The sequence below is a fragment of the Hypanus sabinus genome, chromosome 11, assembly GCF_030144855.1.
Source record: "Hypanus sabinus isolate sHypSab1 chromosome 11, sHypSab1.hap1, whole genome shotgun sequence".
In the NCBI taxonomy this organism is placed as follows: domain Eukaryota; kingdom Metazoa; phylum Chordata; class Chondrichthyes; order Myliobatiformes; family Dasyatidae; genus Hypanus; species Hypanus sabinus.
The window spans coordinates 47,164,783-47,184,748 of record NC_082716.1 but is presented as its reverse complement, the minus strand read 5'-3'; the positions used below and the strand labels follow the sequence as shown (position 1 = coordinate 47,184,748).

At 41.8% G+C, this 19,966-nt stretch overlaps 1 protein-coding gene across 4 annotated transcripts in view; it reads right to left on the bottom strand.

The window, feature by feature from the left end:
* LOC132401920 (metalloprotease TIKI2-like) overlaps positions 1 to 19,966 on the bottom strand; it is a 423,581-nt gene that overhangs the window by 8,231 nt on the left and 395,384 nt on the right. For all 4 annotated transcript variants that reach the window (XR_009514745.1, XR_009514746.1, XR_009514747.1 and 1 more), the window contains exon 6: positions 16,927 to 17,196. Coding sequence is in view for 1 of the 4 variants with exons in the window: in XM_059984269.1 (XP_059840252.1) it covers positions 16,927 to 17,196 (270 nt within the window). In the remaining 3 variants the exon portion in view is untranslated. The remainder of the gene's footprint in view (positions 1 to 16,926; positions 17,197 to 19,966) is intronic.

Here is a 19,966-nt window from a genome sequence, read left to right as displayed (position 1 = left end):
CATGTTGATTGAGAGATGGTGAGTAACACAATGTTCTCCAACAGCCTGCCTCTTCTGTGATTCTTATCTCAGATGTCAAAGGATGTCAAGTGAGGTAATGCATGGCTTCCCACCAGAAGTGAAGTAGACACGAATCAGTTGTCCACTTGTGACTCCAGCAGTTCTTATGATAGGATTATGCAGTGTCACTTTTGGTTATTTTAAGTGTCCAGTCTAGTGAAACTACAACAAAGAAAGGGAGATACGTGCCTTAAAACAAAATGCATCTCTCAAGAGGCCACTTCGGTATTTCATCTGTTTGTAGGCTTATTTAAGTTAAATAAAATATAAAACATGATTGATTTCATGAGAAACTTTATGCCAGAGAAGTTCAGACAAGGCGTTAATCTAGCTCAGTAACGTTTTCCATCAAGTTTAATCTTTAAACATAAATGGCCCAGTGAATGCAAGTCATGTTATTACCTGCAATCAAACAACAAACTTGGTGCCTTTTAAATGCTCCTGGAAATGGAGTCACAATGACTGGTAGTTAAGATCTTTATAAAAGATTTCAAAGGCCACATGGTAAAATGACAGAATCTTATTGTTACCATTAAAACAGTAATTTCCTGTGAGGATCAAATCTGGTTGTACACCAAATTATTTGTTTGTAGAACCTGTTGCTTAGTTATGTGTAAATATATTCTGATCTCATTCACACAGGTGCAGAATGGGTTTAACAACAAATTCGGTGTAAATAATTAAGACCAGCAGAAGGAGTCAAGACTGTATTCCTATTAATGAGTGAAAACTGATTGTTGAGGGTAAGCGAAGAGAAATTGCACAAATGAGTTGTGATGAGACATCAGGAAAATAATGATCAGAACTTACACTTAAAATTTTGGATTTAACGACATTTTAAGCCAGAGTAGTTGGAGGGTATTTCCCTACGAATCTTTAGGTTAGGGCTGAATTAATTATAATTGGCCAAGATATCTTCAAGAGGAGACACAAGAGACTGCAGATGGTGGAATATGAAGCAATGAACAATCTGATGGAGGAAGTCAGCTGGTCGAGTGGTATCCGTGATTATATGAGGAGTGCCAGGGTTGGGGTGGGGGGGGGAAGGAATTATCAAAGTATTGGGTGTAAGACCTGCTGCACTTCGGCCCTGATGAAGAGTTTCAACCTGAAAGAGCAACAATTCTTTTACCCTATGGATGCTGTTTGACCGTTTGAGTACCTCCAAAGTGTTGATTTTCTTTACTTCATATCTTCATGAAAAAATTGGAAGAACTCGTTGGTTTCTCTTCCACACATGCCAATCACTGGCTTAATTCTCATAGCACCTCTGTTTGTTTCAGATTCCATCATCTACAATTTTGTTTTCTAAGATATTTTCAAGAACAGGGATTGACTAAAACTGAAAGTTAGTGAGAAGAAATGAAAATATCTAGGGAATAATGTGCATAAGCTATGCCCCAGTTTCTTTCCTTTTTCTTTTTAAACAAGAATTGTTCTATATATCAGGTTTTTTTGTATAAATTTGCAAATTCCATAAGGGAAAATTTCCATTAGTCAAATTGCTGCAAGACATGGGTCACTTGTATTTAAAATGGCTAATGTTTCATTTCAATTGTTGCTTATATGTATTTGTTACACAACTATACTTCAACTAATGGATAAATACCATCTTTTAGTATAATCAGCAATTTCTTACTAAATCATATTAAATAAACAAAACTGAGAAAATGACACACTGACATAGTTTTCTACATTCAGAAAATCGCTCAAAATATTGACAAGCCTCATGAGGTATTCAAGGAAACAATGGGTTAACCTTGTCTGTCTTGATCACTGGCCCTATCATTTCCATTTCCTTCTTTACATGTAAGACTAATTCCCAATTATCTTTAGGCCTTCTACTGCTTCAAACATTTTGAGTTGCAGTATAGTGTCAATACAACTTGCCTGAAAATTGAGCTGAGCATTGAAAGTGGGAAATTCAAATGCTGTCAATACCTCCTATTTTGGGAGACAAGAAAGTTATACCAGAAAACTACAAGAAATAGGAGCAGAATTAGGAGCTTGGCCCCTCAAGTCTATTCCATCATGGCTGATTTATTATCCCTCTCAACCCCATTCTACTGCCTTCTCTCTGTAACCTTTGATGCCCTGACTAATCAAGAACCTATCAAATTCCACTTCAAATATACCCAATGACTTAGCCTCTACAGCTGTCTATGGCAATGAATTCCATTGATCCACCAGCCTCTAGCTAAAGAAATTCTTTCTCATCCCTATCCTGTAGGGACATCATTCTTTTCTGAAGCTGTTCCCTCTGGTCCTAGACTCTCACTGTAGGAAACATCCTCTCAACATCCACTCTATCTAGGCCTTTTAATATTTGATAGGCTTCAATAAGATTCTCCCCTTATTCTTTTAAACTCCAGCGTGCATACCCAGGACCATCAAACGCTACTCAAACATTAACACTTTAATTCCCATGATCATTCTTGTGAATGTCCTCTGAATCCTCTCCAATGTCAGCACATCCTTTCTTAGATAAGGGGCCCAAAGCTGCTCACAATACTTCAAGTACAGTCTGACCAATGCCATAAAAAGCCTCAATTTGTGCTCATTTCAAGACAAAATCCAGGCATAAGATGAAATCGTGGAATCAGGTACATTTAAGTGGCAAATTGAATGCCATAAATGAAGTTTGAGTATGGAGATTGTTCAGACATCATCAAATATGGAAAACATTTTTGGTTCACCATTCAAGAGTACATTGCTGACCAGGTTGCATCGTGCTCTTTTCTCTAAATCTTATAAAAGAATCGCTTCAAAGGTATGAATTGGCAAATTTAATGGACAACAGAAGGACACACAGTTCTGTGAAAGATTATATTGTATGAATCACTTCAACTCCTCAATATAACAAGTATTTCATCTGATGATAAGGACCAAAAAAATGTTGAAGCAGACATTCTTCTAATATGAACCACATTTTCACCTAAAATGAAATTCTTAAGTGCATGCATCAGATTGATAGAATAGTACTTTTTTTAAATAGATTGGATCAGTAGCAAAGTAGTTCAATTCTAACTACTACATACAACATAAAGACATGAAGTAAAATCACTTGTAACTAGATAGAAGGGCCAATGATAATTTTCTCTGGCCAACCAAAACTTGTATTGTTTAACAACTTGCTGTAAGTGAATATAATTTTGCCCCTACGACGTAGAATCTATTCCATGTACTTATTGGACAATGTCTGCTAAACACTTGTGCAGGTTTAATGCAATTATAGGATTGAGAATTTTCAATCACATTACATGATTCAAACCAGACCACTGAATTTGCTGTTTGTCTAATCTGGAAGATGCATTGCTGCAGAGCATAGATCATGACAGAACTGAGTTTACGTTTAGATATTACTGTACATTCTAGTTTTTTAAAAAAATGTGCAAATGGGGTATGTCCCATAATACCTCTAAAATCTGGCTCATGCTGAATAATTTCCCATTATGTGCAGACCTGCTTGGGTGCAGCATTAAACATCTGCATTTCGAAGTCAAGTGGAGTTGAATGCAGCCTACTAACAGACAGCCACACCAGCTGCTGCAATGTTCCATGGAATTACATTTTTTCTAACAGGATACTCCATTAAAAGTGAACCCTAAAGTATATTCCAGTCCCAACACCTGCCTACCCATTATAAATGTGCAGATTTCAGTTTGAGCAACAGTTCTATAATTAGTAGCTAAACAAGCAGCCGTTCTACATTGTCATTTTCGGAACATTCAACAGGTTATTCTAAAAATAGAGATGGAATAGAGAAGCAGATTTGACGAGGATTGGTGATGCACACATGAACAATCTAGCAACAACAGCTGTGTGCTAAACTAGATCCAGGATGGCAGGGTGACTCCTTCCTCCTGCTGATCCAGAAATACTTGAAAGAACTATTGTGCCTGTACTCCTCCATCTGAAGTCAGCCCTAAGCAGGGCCTAGACATGGAACTTTGAGACTGAACACTGAACCAGTGAATTAACCCAATGGAGAAATTTATTTCATAGCTTCATTCAGCATGGGAGGAGGCAGCCAATCAGTCTATAGCCAGAGCACAGAATGAGCAAAAGCAGATGCTTCTGGTCTAAAAGTACAACTAACCCATGGGATGTGGAAATTGTTCTGAGGACCAGTGCAGGGTTTCCAAGAAGAGAAGAAGGGTTGGAGAAAGGATCATCAGTGTGGTGAATGGAATTCTTGCCAATGAAGTAGGCTCTGAGAGGGAGGTGACAGAAGAGTTTGGTGTCATGGGTGTGGAACTCACTGAAGCACAGGTGAAGCGGGTCAAAGGTAAGGCTCTTGCTAAGGACAGAATGTTTGCCTCGGTGAGGGGGAGGTCAATAGGAATGGAGAAGATGCAGCATGGGTTAGAGCTAGGATTGAAGGGGGAGGGTTGGGGTGTTCAGGGAACACAGGGTGGGAGGAAGATGGAGGCTCTGAGGATCCAAGAGTAGAGTTGAAGAATGGTGCTGGGGAAGGGGAACCCAGGGGCCCAGCAGCAGCAGCAAGGAAGGTCTCGGCTGGTAGCCAGAGCCAGAGTCACAGCCCGCACAGTTTGCAGTCTGAAGGTGTCTGGGGTCACGGGAACTGGAGTTGGTGGCTTTGGAATCCAAGGTTTGAATCCACTCAGGGTTGTTGGGACTGGGGTTGACAACAATTGTGTCACTGCTCTGGTGGAGGAGTCCAGGGACATCGGAGCTGGTGTTGGAGTCAGTGAACTCCGCAGTCCGGGGGTGTCCGATCAAACTGAGGTCCGAGTGGGAGGCAGCAGGGTCCATGGTCTGGGATGCATCCAGGGCCACTGGAAGCAGAGTTGGATATGGCGGGATCTGCGGTCTGGAGTTGGGTGATCTGCCGACCCTCCATGGATGCAAAAAACTTGTTGGTTGAATGTATGGATCCAGCAGAGAATGAAATGTTGGAGAGATCCATGGCAGGGAAAAAGAGAGACAGACAGACACAGAGACGCACACGCGGAGCTGTGGCAGTGATTGAGACAGGGCCAACAGGAGTAGACTAAACGGCTTTCAAGACCACTCTGCCATTCAATGAGATCATGGTTGGTTCACTGACTCTTGTTGGCTTTCTTGAGTTCATCTCCTTAGCAATTAAGAACCCCTGGCAATGCATACTGTGCACTTAAAAAAGTGTAGTCTGTGTGTATGTGTATATGTACAAAAAACACTATCTCTGACGTCCTCCCCTATACTTTCTCCTCCAATCGTCTTCAAGTTATGACTTCTTGTATTTGCTGCTCTGAGAAAAGTCACTAGTTACCACTCTATAGATGTCTCTTATCATCTTATGCACTATATGATAAGACAATCCACATGGAGTACTTCCTTCCTCCATGCAGATGATGTGAATGTGATTCATTACTCCATATAAGCAAAAACATTTTAATTATTAATACTTACCCAGAAATTAAATATTCATGGTTTGATAATTTGTGTTTGCAGATGCTGAAAGTCAATATTCTTTTGCTTTCCAAAGTAAATCTTCACTGTGAGAGAACAAGGAAGACAAGCTATCCTGGCTGAAGATTTAGATTATTTATCTTCTGTATATTCTGCTCCATTTCAGGCATTATGAATGCAGGAGTAAGAACCATATTGAAGTCTCACCATATAAAACAGGTGTCAGGTCAGTGAAGTGATGGATTCCTCCGGTCGATAGTGCTCTCCTTGAGACTCCAAACCTAACAGAAGATACTATTGCAAGATTTTCATTGTACATTGACTGGTGACTTGCAGGACCTGTCTGCACCTTGCATTACAAGCAGCAATGGGCTTCAGTGGTGACTGACACGGGGTCAACTTACTGACCCTGGTGTTTTAGGGGCTTTGGGGTTGAAATAAAGTTTGTTTCCAGGTGACACACTGTGGGTCAAAAGGATAAATAGAGGTGTCATTGTGACAGATTGCTTTATGAGGAATCTTGCATCTCTTGCTGTACAATAAGGGTTTGATTGGTGTTGAAAAGAAAAGCCTCCTGTTTTGAACACACTGCTAGGAACATGAGAAGTAATTTTAACTTTGAAGTGAGAGGTAACTGAAATCTCTTCTAGCTCAACAACCTTCGAAAATATGAGGCCCTATAATTCTGGATTATTCCCAAATTTAATTGTTTCATATTTTTAGATGCCAAGGCTCAAGGCTCTGGAATTTCATCCTTAAATGTTTCCAGCTTTCTAACCGCTCTCCTCCTTCAATTCCTTCATTTGATAGATATCACCCCCACCAAACTTTTGCAGTCTTATCATATTAGCTACTTAATGTGGCTTGACATTATATTGGATGGATTATGCACCTCCTGAAAAGTGTATTGGGATATTTTACTACTATAAGGACACTATGTACAGTAGTTGATTTAGCTGCAGTATCTTCTGTAATTAATGTACAACATTAAGGCCTATAAATCCTTCATGGGTCTGGTACAAAGTCATATAGATCAGGATTTATTCAAAATTGAGAATCTGAACAGGAAAAAAAGGGAAGTCAGAAATTAGAGGTGAGAACAAAGAGAAAGATAATCATCCAGCTTGGCTATGATATGAAAATGGAAATCCTATACTAATATTTGTCCAGGGATTCAAATGAGTGACAATTGGCTACCTGGCAAGACTGAAAAGAAGAAAAGGCATTCAGTAGAAGATTGGAAAAATATAAAAGATTTTGAGGCTGACTTCTGCCTTAATCTACGTTGAAAAACATTTATATTTAAAAATTATGTCAAATATTGTCATTTACAAAAATAATCTGGAATTAACGCAGACCCCTGAAAGAAGAGCTTTGAGATAACTTACACTGAGAAACAGGTGTTCGAACAAGTCTTCCTTGATGCTAATTGAACTTTGCGTCAAGCTACCGATGCTTTGTTGTTCCCCTTTCTTAATGCTCTACAGCTATAAAAGGCACAATCCATGTGGCATTTTCCTGCCTTTTCCCAGAAACCTTCAATGCCCTGACTAACTAAGAACCTATCAACCTCTACTTTAAATATACTTAATGACTTGGCCTCCAAAACTACTTCTGGCAATGAATTCCATAAATTCACTACCCTCTGGCTTAAGAAATTCCTTCTTTGTTCTAAATGGATGTCCCTCTTTTCACTACAGGAACCATCCACTCCACATCCATTCTATTAGAGCTTTTCCATGTTCTACAGGTTTCAAGAAATATCCCCTCATTCTTTGAAACTTGAGCAAGTACAGGCCCAGAGCCATCACTGTTCTTCAGACATTAACCTTTTTATTCCAGGAATCATTCTCATGAACCTCCTCTGGACCCTCTCCAATGCCAACACATCTTTTCTGAGGCATGGAGTCCAAAACTACTCATAAGACTTCAACTTCAGTCAAACCAATGCCTTATAAATCCCAGCATCACATCCTTGCTGTATGCTTTAGTCCTCTCGAAATGAATGCCAACATTGCATTTGCCTGCCTTACCATTGAATCAATCTGCAAGTTAATCTTTTGGCAATACTGCACAAGGACTCCCAAGTTACATTGAACCTCTGATTTTTGAATTTTCTCCCCATTTAGAAAACAGTCCATACCCCTATTTATTCTACTAAAAAACATGACCACACAATTCTTTACACTACATTTCATTTGCCATTTTATCTTCTATTCTCCTAATCTGTCCAAGTCCTTCTGCAGACTCCCTGCTTCCTCAACACTGACTTTCCACCCATCTTTGTATCATCTGCAAACTTGGCCACAAAGTCATCAATTCTGCCATTCCAATCATTGACATACAACATAAAAAAGGGTCCCTATACTGACCCCTGTAGAACACCACTAGTCACCAGCTGACAACCAGAATAAGCTCCCTTTATTCTTTTGCCTCCTGCCGGTCAGCCAATCTTCTATCCATGCTAATATCTTTCCTTAATACCATAGGTTCTTAACTTGTTAAACCTTGTCAAGGGCCTTCAGAAAATCCAAGTAAACAACATCCATCAACTCTCTTTTGTCAATCCTGCCTGTTATTCTGCGAATTCCAGCAGATTTGTGAGGCAGGATTTCCCCTTAAGGAATCCATCCTGACTTTGACCTATTTTATCTTGTGCCTCCAACTACTCCAATCTCTTCCCAATCACAGAAGTTAGGCTACCTGGCCTATAATTTTCCTTCTTCTGCCTTCCTTGCTTAAAAGAGTGGTAGGACTTTTGCAATTTTACAGTCCTCTGGAACCATTCCGGAAGCTAGTGATTCTTGAAAGATCCTTCACAATCTCTTCAGCTACCTCTTTCAGAACCTGAGGTGTACTTCATCTGGTCCTGGTGACTTATCTACCTTCAGCCCTTCCAGTTTTCCAAACATCTTCCACTTAGTACCACCAACTACCGTCACTCCTGCCCCCTGAAACTCTCAAATTTACAGCATACTCTCAGTTTCTTCCACAGTGAAGACTGACATGAAATACTTATTAACTTTGTCTGCCATTTTTCTGTCCCTCATTTCTACCTCTCCAGCATCATTTTTCAATGGTCCGATATCCACTCTCGCCTCTCCTTTACTCTTTTTATATCTGGAAAAAAAACATTTGGTATCCTCTTTTATTTTATTGATTAGTTTACCTTCATCTGACATCTTTTCTCTCCATATGATTTTTCATTTGCCTTCTGTTTAATAAACTTCCCAATCCTGGAATTTCCCATCAATTTTTGCTATATTGTATACTGTTTCCTTTCAAATATAACACTTTCAGACCTGTATTCATCACCCTTTCCGATTTTGCCCCCTTGTTAATTTCAACTTATCCTCCTGACTGCAATGTTGCCGTATCATCGGTGTGTCTTTCCTCATGGTCTCCCCATATATTGCATTGATGGTACACCAGCTTCCCCATCCTCAGCCCTATCACTTTGGTTCCCACCCCTCTGCCAAGTTAGATTAAATCCTCCCAAACAGCTCTAGCAAACCTACCTGCAAAGGACCATTCAATAGTCTTATAATGGCAGAGTGGTAGTGGTCCTTCAGCCTGGTGGTATCTTCAATTTGGTATCTTCTGTCTGATGGGAGTGGGGAGAAGAGAGAATGCCCAGGTATGTGGGGAAATGAAGTCATGAATATGTTTAAATAGAGTAGAATCAAAAGCAAAAAAATAAAATGAAATGGGAAACGAGAACAGAAGGAGCAAGTATCCAGAGATTGCCTCAGATTGGTGGACTGGGCGGTGTTCAATGACTCATCAGAGGCTCTGAATGAATACACCATGGTTGTCATGGACTTTATAAAAACAGTTAGAGACAAGTATTCAGTTCCGGTCGCCTCACTATAGGAAGGATGTAGAAACCATAGAAAGGGTACAAAGGAGATTTACAAGGATGTTGCCTGGATTGGGGAGCATGCCTTATGAGAATAGGTTGAGTGAATTTGGCCTATTTTCCTTGGAGGGACGGAGAATGAGAGGTGACCTGATAGAAGTGTATAAGATGATGAGAGGCATTGATCGAGTGAGTAGTCAGAGGCTTGCTCCCAAGGCTGGAATGGCTAGCACGAGATGGCACAGTTTTAAGTTACTTGGTCCAGAGTATGTACAGGGAAGATGTCGGGGTATTTTTTTTACGCAGAGAGTGGTGAGTATATGGAATGGCTGCCAGCGACAGTGGTGGAGGCAGATATGATAGGATCTTTTAAGAGACTTCTGGACAGGTACATGGAGCTCAGAAAAATAGAGGACCATGGATAACCCTAAGTAATTTCTAAGGTAAGGACGTGTTTGGCACAGCTTTGTAGGCCAAAGGGCCTTTATTATGCTGTAGTTTTTTTATGTTTCTATGAGCATGCTCCAAAAAATCATTCAGAGTTTTCCCCAATTGATAGTTCCCTCATCCGTCAGGGCATCAAAGGTTATGGCCACAAGGCAGGTGTATGGGATTGACTGAGATTCACAATCAGTCATGATGGATTGGCAGAGCAGACTTGATGGGTTGAATGGCCTAATTCTGCTCCAATGTCTTATGTTCTTATAGTTTAAGCTGTATGTGAACCATGAGATCTGCAATCTGCTGAGGACCAGATCAGTAGTGTTCAGGTCTGGTGATCAGGCAGGATAGAAGAGGTCCAGGTACAAGCTCCAGAAAGCCATCTCATGGGTGTAGTGGCAACTGTGGACCAAGTTTGGTTCTCTGGTTCAGTTCATTACAGATAGTCTGTACTGTACCATGGAACTCACAGTCCCATGGGAGAATTCAGTGGCTGAAGCTTATGAGTGCAAAAGGCTAGACTCTGCAGATCTTGAGGCTGAAACTCAGCAATGGGCTAGAAAACCAAAGTTTGTCTTGTGAAAGTGGCTTGTAGGGGATTTTTAGCCACATCCACCATCAAATTGCTGACGGTGTTAGGAATCCATAATAAGAACCCACAGCAACCATCAGAGATGGCAGAAAGAAGCAGTCACTGTCTTTGGATCAAGCAAAAAGACCTTTCCTGGACTCCAGGATAGCAACAAGAGAGAACACATTGGGGAGTGGTGACTCTGGGATGCCTGAAGTCATCATCGAGCCCTTCGGTGATGTAGTTGGCTAATCAAAAAGCCCTGTGTGTCAACCCTGTGCCACTCCCAGTTACAAGGCAGTTGCAAGCAAGTGCTCATGACCCATTGGCACAAGGGATGTTGACGTCTTATCCTGTGTTCTCTGATTTTGATTAATTGGACCTGGCCGGTGACTGCTGTGAAAAGGCAGCTGACGAAAAGGCGACAAGGGAAAGACCTTGTGACAGCATGGAAAGACAGCTGAAAGGAGAGAGTAGACCCCAATGAGACTGTCATGGGCTAGTTACCCATGGTGGCAGTCTTCAACACTGCTTCAGCATGTTGGAGATACCCGTTAATGGCCATGAAAAGGCAACAAGGAAGGTATTCCTAGACCCTATGAAAGTGACTCAATGACTACTAACATGGCTACAGACCTAGGAACGGAATCGACCATGAATAAAGAGAGCACTGAACGAGACTACCAAAACACCAGCAGCATTAGGGGGACATAAGCGTCGGGTGTGCATCTGTGGGTGGGAGAAAGTTACATTAGAGAAGGGGTTGGAGATCCATCAAGAAGGAAAGGGTGCTTGAGGGAGCAGGGACAGGGGCCTCACATTGATCAGCACTTCTGGCGAAGTTGGTCAACTGAGTTGAATGAAGCATAGTGACTGGACACAAACCGAAGTTTGCATAGCTGAGGACGCTGCTGATATGAAACAGTGAGGAGCCATCAACAACTACTTGAAGAAAAATTTGGAGCAATTAAAAGGAACAGCAGAAAAGAAGTTGGATGCAATGGAAAACATAATCTAACCCAGCAAGTCACGAAGCATCTCCATCGTCAAGGGAATGCTGAAAGACATGACGTTCTTCATCGGTGATGATCCATTTCCAACGGTGTCTGGATGGCCTGTCAAAAGCCTGGGTAGATGGTACAACACCAGCTTCATGACAAAGAGCAGGAACAGCAACTAAAGCAACACATCACCAGTGGCCTGGATAACACTGACAAGACCATGCTGCCTGGGAAGCTGAAGCTCTGGTGTTTACAGTTTGGACTCCTACCCTGAGTGATGTGGCTGCTCACTGTCTCTGAGGTCCCAGCAACAACTGTGAAGAAGCTCGAGTGAACCATCAAGTTGTTCGTAAAGAAATGGCTTGGTGTCCCATCAGTAACATCAGTCTCTATGGTAGAGGAGTCCTTGAATTACCTTTCACTGGCCTTACAGAGGAATTCAAGTGTTCGAACGTGTGTCTGCAGATGACGCTCAAAGACTCTTGTGACAAGATCATCAGTAACGCCGCACGTACCTTATCAACTGGGTATAAATGGACCTCAGCTGATATGCTGCAGCAAGCAACAGCAGCCCTTAGGCATTGAGACACTGTGGGGCAAGTCTAACAGGGCAGGGCGGATTTGGTCTGGCAGCAAGTAACCCACCTGGCACAAGGCCACAATTCCAGAGCGAAGGAAGTTGGTTGTCAAGGAAGTGAGGCGACAAGAAGACTCAGACAGAAGTACAAAGGCCGTCTCCCTGGTTAAGCAGGGGCAGTGGATGTGGTGGGAAAGGAACGAGAGGAGGAAAATTAGTTGGAAGGACATATGGGAGATGAAAGCAAACAGACTTAGCTTTCTCATCAGAGTTACATATGATGTACCTCCCTCACAAAAAAACCTCCACCAGTGGTTTAGTGAGGACCCAACTTGTGCCCTGTACCCAATTCCAGCAACCCTCAAGCATATCTTGGCAAGTTGCAAATCCAGCCTCTCACAAGGCAGATACACATGGCGTCACAACCTGGTCTTGAAGGGTCTGGCGGTGGCTAAGAGGATAGGAACCAACTCCTTGCCCCCTAGAATGACTAACGTTCTCACACCAGCAGCATTTGTCCAGGAAGGAGTGAAAAGACCAACTAATCTCCCTCCTAAGCCAGAAACAGGAGAGATGAACATGGTCCGTAACTGGAAAAAGATGGTGAATGTTAATAAATAACTCACCTTTCCACTAGAAATTGTTACTACCAACCATAGGCTGGAGTTGGTTCTCTAGTCCAATTCATTACAGATTGACTACATTGTGGAACTCACAGTCCTGTGGGAGGATTTAATGGCGGAAGCATATGAGTGCAAGAGGCTATGATATGCAGATCTAACAGCTGAAGCTCAATGATGGGGCTTGAAAACCAAAGTCTGTCCAGTGGAAGTGGATTGTAAGGGAATTATGGCCGCATCCACCATCAAATTGCTGAAAGAGCTCGGAGATCCATGGTCTGACTCTAAGGCAAACTGTCAGAGTCACATCAGAGGGGACAGAAAGAAGCAGTCACTGGTAAAAAGATCAAGCAAAAAGACCTCTCCTGAGCTCCCAGATAGCATCAAGAGAGAGGGAGGACACAATGGGGAGGTGACTCTGGGACACAAGAAGTCATCTTCAAGCCCTCTGGTGTTGTCGTGAGCTAATTGAAGAAACCTTAAGGAAGAAGGGTGCCCACTTGAAAACCACTGTGTGTCAACCCTGTGTCGCTCCCAACATCAAGTCAGTCTCACGCAAGTACTTATGACCCATTGGCACAAGGGATATTAACTTATCCTATGTTCTTTGTGTTTTTTTTATTGAAGGACGCCCAGCAACTGTGGGAAGGCTTGAATGCTATTACCTCTAACAAAGTGAAACCAAGCGACGTAGGTGACAAAGCTTCATTCCCAGATCTGCTGAATGCCTTCTATGTTCGCACTGACCATGAAGACAGGGAGGAATCTTCACAATTTGCCACAGCCCCCAATGACCCCATAATTTCAGTCTCTGAGGCCGAGATGGGGTCCCTGGCTGAGTACTAAAGACCTGTGCTGTTCAACTGGTTGAAGTATTTACTGATATCTTTAACCTCTTGCTTCAGCAGTTTGAGAACCACAGTTGTCATTTTGTTAACTCTTTACTCAACCCTGGAACATCTGGACAGCAAGATGCATATGTCAGGATGTTCTTCATTGACCACAGATTGGCATTCAATACTATCATCCCCTCAAAACTAATCAATAAGCTCCAAGACCTTAGCCTCAATACCTCCATGTGCAAATGGATCCTTGATTTCCTCACTGCAGACCCTAGTCCATTCAGACAGGCAAAGGCATCTCCACCACAATAGCCATTAGCACAGGTGTACCACAAAGCTGTGTACCTAACTCCCTGCTCTACTCTTTTTGTACTTATGACTGTGAGACTATGCACAGCTCCAATGCCATATTTAAGTCTGCTGATGACAGCATTGTTGTTGGCCGAATTAAGAGCTGTGATGAATCAACATATAGGAGGGAAATTGAAAATCTGGCTTACCCAGTGTCAGCAAGACCAAGCAGCTGATAATTAACTTCAAGAGGAGGAAACCAGAGGTCCATGAGCCAGTCCTCATCAGTGGGTCTGTCCAAGGTCCAGCACTCATACCATTAAAAAGAAAGCATGGTAGCACCTCTACTTTCTTAGAAGTTTAAAACTTTGAGAAACTTCTATAAATCTGTCCTGGACAGTATCTTGACTGGTTGCATCATGGCCTGGTACGGAAACACCAATGTCCTTGAATGGAATGTCCTTAAAAAAAATAGTAGATTTGGCCCCGTCCCTCATAAGTAAAGCTCTCCCCACTATTGAGCACATCTATACGGAGCGTTGTCACAGGTAAGCAGCATCCATCATTAAGGACACCCACCACCCAGGCCATGCTCTCTTCTTACTGTTGCCATCAAGAAGAAGGTACTGGTGTACTACATTTTGTTGTCTTTTGCACAAAGGTTTTTCATGCACCCCGTGGGCTGTGGTCTTTCATTGATTCTATTGTGTTTCTTGATTTAAGTTCAAAGTAAGTTTATTATAAAAGCACATATATGTTACCATATAGAATGCTGAGATTCATTTTCTTGTGGGCATTCTCAATAAATCCAATAATCCATAATTCAGCCAATGAAAGACCACTCAACAGAGCAAGCAACCAATGTGCAAAAGACAACTAACTGTACAAATACAAAAGAAAGAAATAATAATAACAAAAAGGCAATAAATATACAGAACATGAGATGAAGAGTCCTTGAAAGTGATTCCAAAGATTGTGGGAACGGTTCAGTGATGGGGCAAGTGAAGTTTTGTGAAGCTATCTCCTCTGGTTCAAGAGTCCGATGGATGAAGAATAAAAACTGTTCCTGAACATGTTGTCGAGTGCTGAAGCTCCTTCACCTTCATCCTGACGGCAGCAGCGAATATAGAGCATGATCAGGATGGTGGGAGCCCCTGATGATGGATGCTGCTTTCTTGTGACAACAGTCCATGTGGATGTGCTCAATGCTGGGGAAAGCTTTACCCATGATGGGCTGGGCTGAATCTAGTTCTTGTAGTATTCTCTGTCCAAGGGCAGTGGTATGGAAACACCAGGGATTTATATGATGACGTATACGTACTTCGATAATAAATTTACTTTGAAGTTCTGAGCCATTGGTGGGGATGGGGACGGTCACAACCTCACCAGGCCGGCTCCAAGAGCAGGTTAAAGGCAAAATATTCTTCCACAAGGACACTGCAGCACTTTCAAAGAAAATATTTTTAATTCTACCTTCATCAGAGTTAACAACATTCTTAACTGAGGGCAACATTCTTCAACAGTATGGTCACGTCTGGAACAACAAAATGTCAAATTGTACCATGTGGGAGAGTCAATTTTTAATAGTACCTACAGAGACTATTGTTTTGCACAACAATAGACTATTTTCCTACCATGCCTGCATGCTTGCAGCTTTTTGACGTACTCAAGAACAAAGCAGCATGCATAATTGGCCCCAATTAGCCATCTTCACTTATTGGGTTCACCAGTGCATGATGGTTACTTACGATGTGAATCATTTACAAGGTGTGCTGCAGCGGCTCACCATTCTACACCATCTGCCATTTGGAACAATAAGTGTGGATGTTTGCAACTATACCTTGAATTGTACACAAGATCCCCCTCCATCCATCCTATGGATACATGTTCCTAATGTACATGAGGACAGCTCATCACTACATTCTCAGGATGGGCACTAAAATGTTGCTCTTACCAGCCATTCCCCTACCCTGCAAATGCCTCCTTTACAATTAGAATTGACAGATAGATTACAATTAACATCAGTGCCCTGTTTGGTGAGTTCATAGTCCTTCGAATATTTCCATTTAAAAATGTAAAACTGGACAAGAAATAAAATGACAAACTTTGAACATCCTGATGACTAAACAATTAACATTTGCCATCCAGGATTATAATGGTCAGAAATTGTCTGAACAATGGACATTTAGAGAGTATACTGAATGAGTAGGATTAAAATGTGAAAGGAAAGTGATTTAATGAAAATGCAAGGAATGAAGAAATTCAGTCAACTATTTTTTTTGAATTGCAAAGCCAAACCATGTCAGTTCCGGACTCCAGAGCCACATCTATGAATTGTCTGCCCAATATCACACAAAATGACAGTCTTCAAAGTAAAAGGTATTTGGACCATATCAGTTGATTAGGAGCATAGGCTGGAATTCCTTTCTCCCTAGTACATGGGTACTTAATTACGCTGACATACTATAATACTGATTGAGATGATCTTAAATTAGTACAGGGCTGGTACTGACTTATGTGGTTCAATATTATTTCAGCGGTATGGTGTCCATTTATAATGGAGAAGATACCAGAACCACAATCAAGCTATGTTAATGGAGGGACAAATCCATGTTAATTTTAGTTGTGTATAAAGCAGAAAAGTAAACTAATCTGTAAAAATATACATGAAGCTACAAAATAAATTATAATAGATTAAGCTGCCATGTAGTGTTATCATTATGGTGCTGGAAAGCTGAACCAATATAAAATCCAACAACAACATTGAAAGTTAATCCAAAAATAGTATCACAGTTTTATAATAAATTAATAGATGTACAATCCAATGAAATATTTAGTTATATTGATCAAGAAATTTTCAAGGCTTTTGAAAAGTTATTAGATTAAAGTTTTCCCTTCCCATTCAAATTGTTTTCTGACCCTATGGTTCCATTATCTTAGGAAATGCATTGGCAAAAGTAAATTGTAGTTGAGTTCTTTCTTTGTATATTTAAGTAATTATCACACTACAGAAGATTTACAGCAAAGCAGGGTTCTGAGGGGAAAGCAAGCCAGTACAGGCAGGACAATTGTACTGGTTAAAAGAAATGGCCAATGCTATCAATTCAGATAGTTTAAATCAGCAATGTTAGTTTAATGGTAAGGCACTTAGGTTACTTTCACATTAATTGAAGATACAACTTAACCATTCTACATCATGACATCACCTTTTGAGTCATGTTGCAAAATTAAAATTTAACCAAAACCCACCTCTCTTCAATGCGAACCCACAGATCACTAAACTGCCGTTGCCTCTGCTGCTTCGGCAGCTTCTTCTGCCGCTTCTTTTGGCGGCCAAATTCTTCTAGTTGACTAAGGCTGTCGGGCATCAAGAGGTGTGGAGAAATGATGTCATCATCCAAGTCAGCAGGTGGAGAGGAAAGGGAAGGAACCGGCAAGGAATTTTCTAATGATTCATCAGTGGAAGTAAAAGTAGCAGTTGGAAGTGATGAAGATGAGCCAGTGTTCTGTGTCCTTATCCTTTAGAAAGAAAAAAAACAATTTAGTGAAGACATCACCACAGTTGGCTTGTACTGAATATCACCAATGACTTTATAGTACTTCATTAACTGCAGCTCATATGGCAGGAAATCAAAATTAGAAGGTGACTACGTTATACCTGCTGAAAAAGAGCTAAGTGTGATTTAATATCACAAAAAAAAATCTTTTGTGTGGTTTTCATTGGAAATTTGATGGCTATTATTTTTGCTGTGGAACTGACTGTAGTTCCAAATGCAGCTGCTGGAAGGAGCTGAAGGTCTGAAGATTTTACTTGGACAATGGCACAACTTTAAAAGGATTGGCTAAAAGAAGAAGAAGAAGAGGGATCCAATTTGGAAGAATTAGCAGATTATGAGATGCTGTCCTTTTAATTTGTGTTTGGGGGTCTCTGCAACACTAGAGAAAGCGGGGGACAGGTTAGTGTAGAATTGATAAAATTATATGGAGATCAATGACTGTTGTAAAGTGCAGATGCTCCATAAAGTGGTTGCCTAGTCTATGTTTGCTTTCGTCACTGTGGAGGGGGCCACATCATGAGCACCGAAAGCAGTACAACAGGTTGGAAGAGGTGCAGGTGAACATTTGCCTCATCTGGAAGGACTGTTTAGGTCCCCAGATGGTACTGAGGGAAGAGGTACAGGGACAAGTGTTACAGACAGACAGAGAGACATACTTTATTGATCCCGAGGGAAACTGGGTTTCGTTACAGCCACACCAACCAAGAATATAAAACCATAAATAATTAAATAATAGTAAGTTAATCATACCAAGTGGAAATAAGTCCAGGACCAGCCTATTGGCTCAGGGTGTCTGACACTCCGAGGGAGGAGCTGTGAAGTTTGATGGCCACAGGCAGGAATGACTTCCTATGACGCTTAGTGTTACATCTCGGTGGAATGAGTCTCTGGCTGAATGTACTCCTGTGCTTAACCAGTATATTATGGAGTGGATGGGAGTCATTGTCCAAGATGGCATACAACTTGGACAGCATCCTCTTTTCAGACACCACCGTCAGAGAGTCCAGTTCCACCTCCACAACATCACTGGCCTTACGAATGAGTTTGTTGATTCTGTTGGTGTCTGCTACCCTCAGCCTTCTGCCCCAGCACACAACAGCAAACATGATAGCACTGGCCACCACAGCCTCGTGGAACATCCTCAGCATCGTCCTGCAGATGTTAATCTCTGGACATCTCCTTCATTTGCAGGGGAAAGTGCCAGATGACAGGGAGGATTGTTGGGAAGAGAAAAGTGGATCAAGGAGCTCTGAAGAAAGGAATCTCTGTGGAGAGCAGAAAGTGGGAGAAGGTGAAGATGGGATTAGTGAGAGGATTGCATTCCATCTGGCAAGATGGTGGGTGATAATACATTGGATACTAAGACTGCTGGGATGAAAAGTGGGGTCAGAGCAGATATACACAAACTGGAGGAAATACATAGGGCTCTGTCGACAATGGCAGATAAGAAATCATGCTTCCAGAAGAGTGAGGACATTTCAGAAGCTCTTGAACAGCAGGCCTTGTCTTGAGAAAAGATGTAGCAGAGAAATTTTAAAACGGGAAGGCATCCTTACAGGAGGCATGGAAGGAGGAGGTATAGTCAAGGTAGCTGTGGAATATCTCAGTGAAAAGTTGTCTCCTGAGATGGAGACAGTGTCTTTCATAAAAGGGAAGAGAAGTATCAGAGATGTTCTTGGTGAATTTGAGGAAATTTGATGAAATTGATGAGCTCTGCAGGAGACAGTGCTGATAGAATTTTTTATATTGCAGAAAATGCAAAGCTGCTGCATGAGGTGATCCAAGGCAGTTCTTGCTAGGGCCCTTGTCCATGGTTAGCTCTTGGGTTTGTAGAAAGTGGAATCAAAAGTGAGTAAAAATGTTAAATTTTATCCCAAATTTTAAAAAAGTCAAGGGAAGGTGCTCACTATTCTCTTTACAGACTATTCTACAGACAACGGGAACACATAGATTTGCTGTTGATCGTCCTAGGAGATTTCAACAGAGCTAAACTGAATCACGAACTCCCGAAATACAGACAACATGTTAACTGCCCCACCAGGGATAGTAACACTCTGGACCACTGTTATAGTATCCTAAATAATGCTTACCGTTCTATTCCTCATGCAGCCTTAGGACTCTCTGACCGCTGTCTGATCTACCTCATCCCAGCCTATAGGCAGAGACTTAAATCTGCTAAGCCTGTGGTGAGGACAGTGAAGAAGTGGACCAGTGAGGCGAAACAACAACTTCAGGACTGTTTTGACACCACTGACTGGGGTGTCTTTGAAGCTGCAGCCACCAATATACATGAACTGACAGACACTGTGACATCCTACAACAGTTTTTGTGAGGATGCATGTGTACCCACAAAAACTTTCCGGACCTTTGCCAACAATAAGCCAAGGTTTACCCCCAAGCTTAGACATCTTCGCCAAGCTAAGGAGGATGCCCACAGGAGTGGGAATAGGGCCCTGTACAGGCTGGCCAGAAGTGCACTGACCAGAGAAATCAGAGTGGCCAAGCGGCTCTACTCCGAAAAGTTGAGGAATAATTTCTCAGCTAACGACACATTGTCTGTGTGAAGAGGCCTGCAGGAGGTCACTGGCTACAGGAGACGCACTGCCCCCCCGCTGAGGTTAACAAAGCTTTGGCTCTCGACCTTAATACCTTTTACTGTAGATTTGAGAGGGTCCATCTTACACCTGTCCCTCCCCCCCCTTCGGTCTCTCTTCCTGCCTTCCCTCGACCAT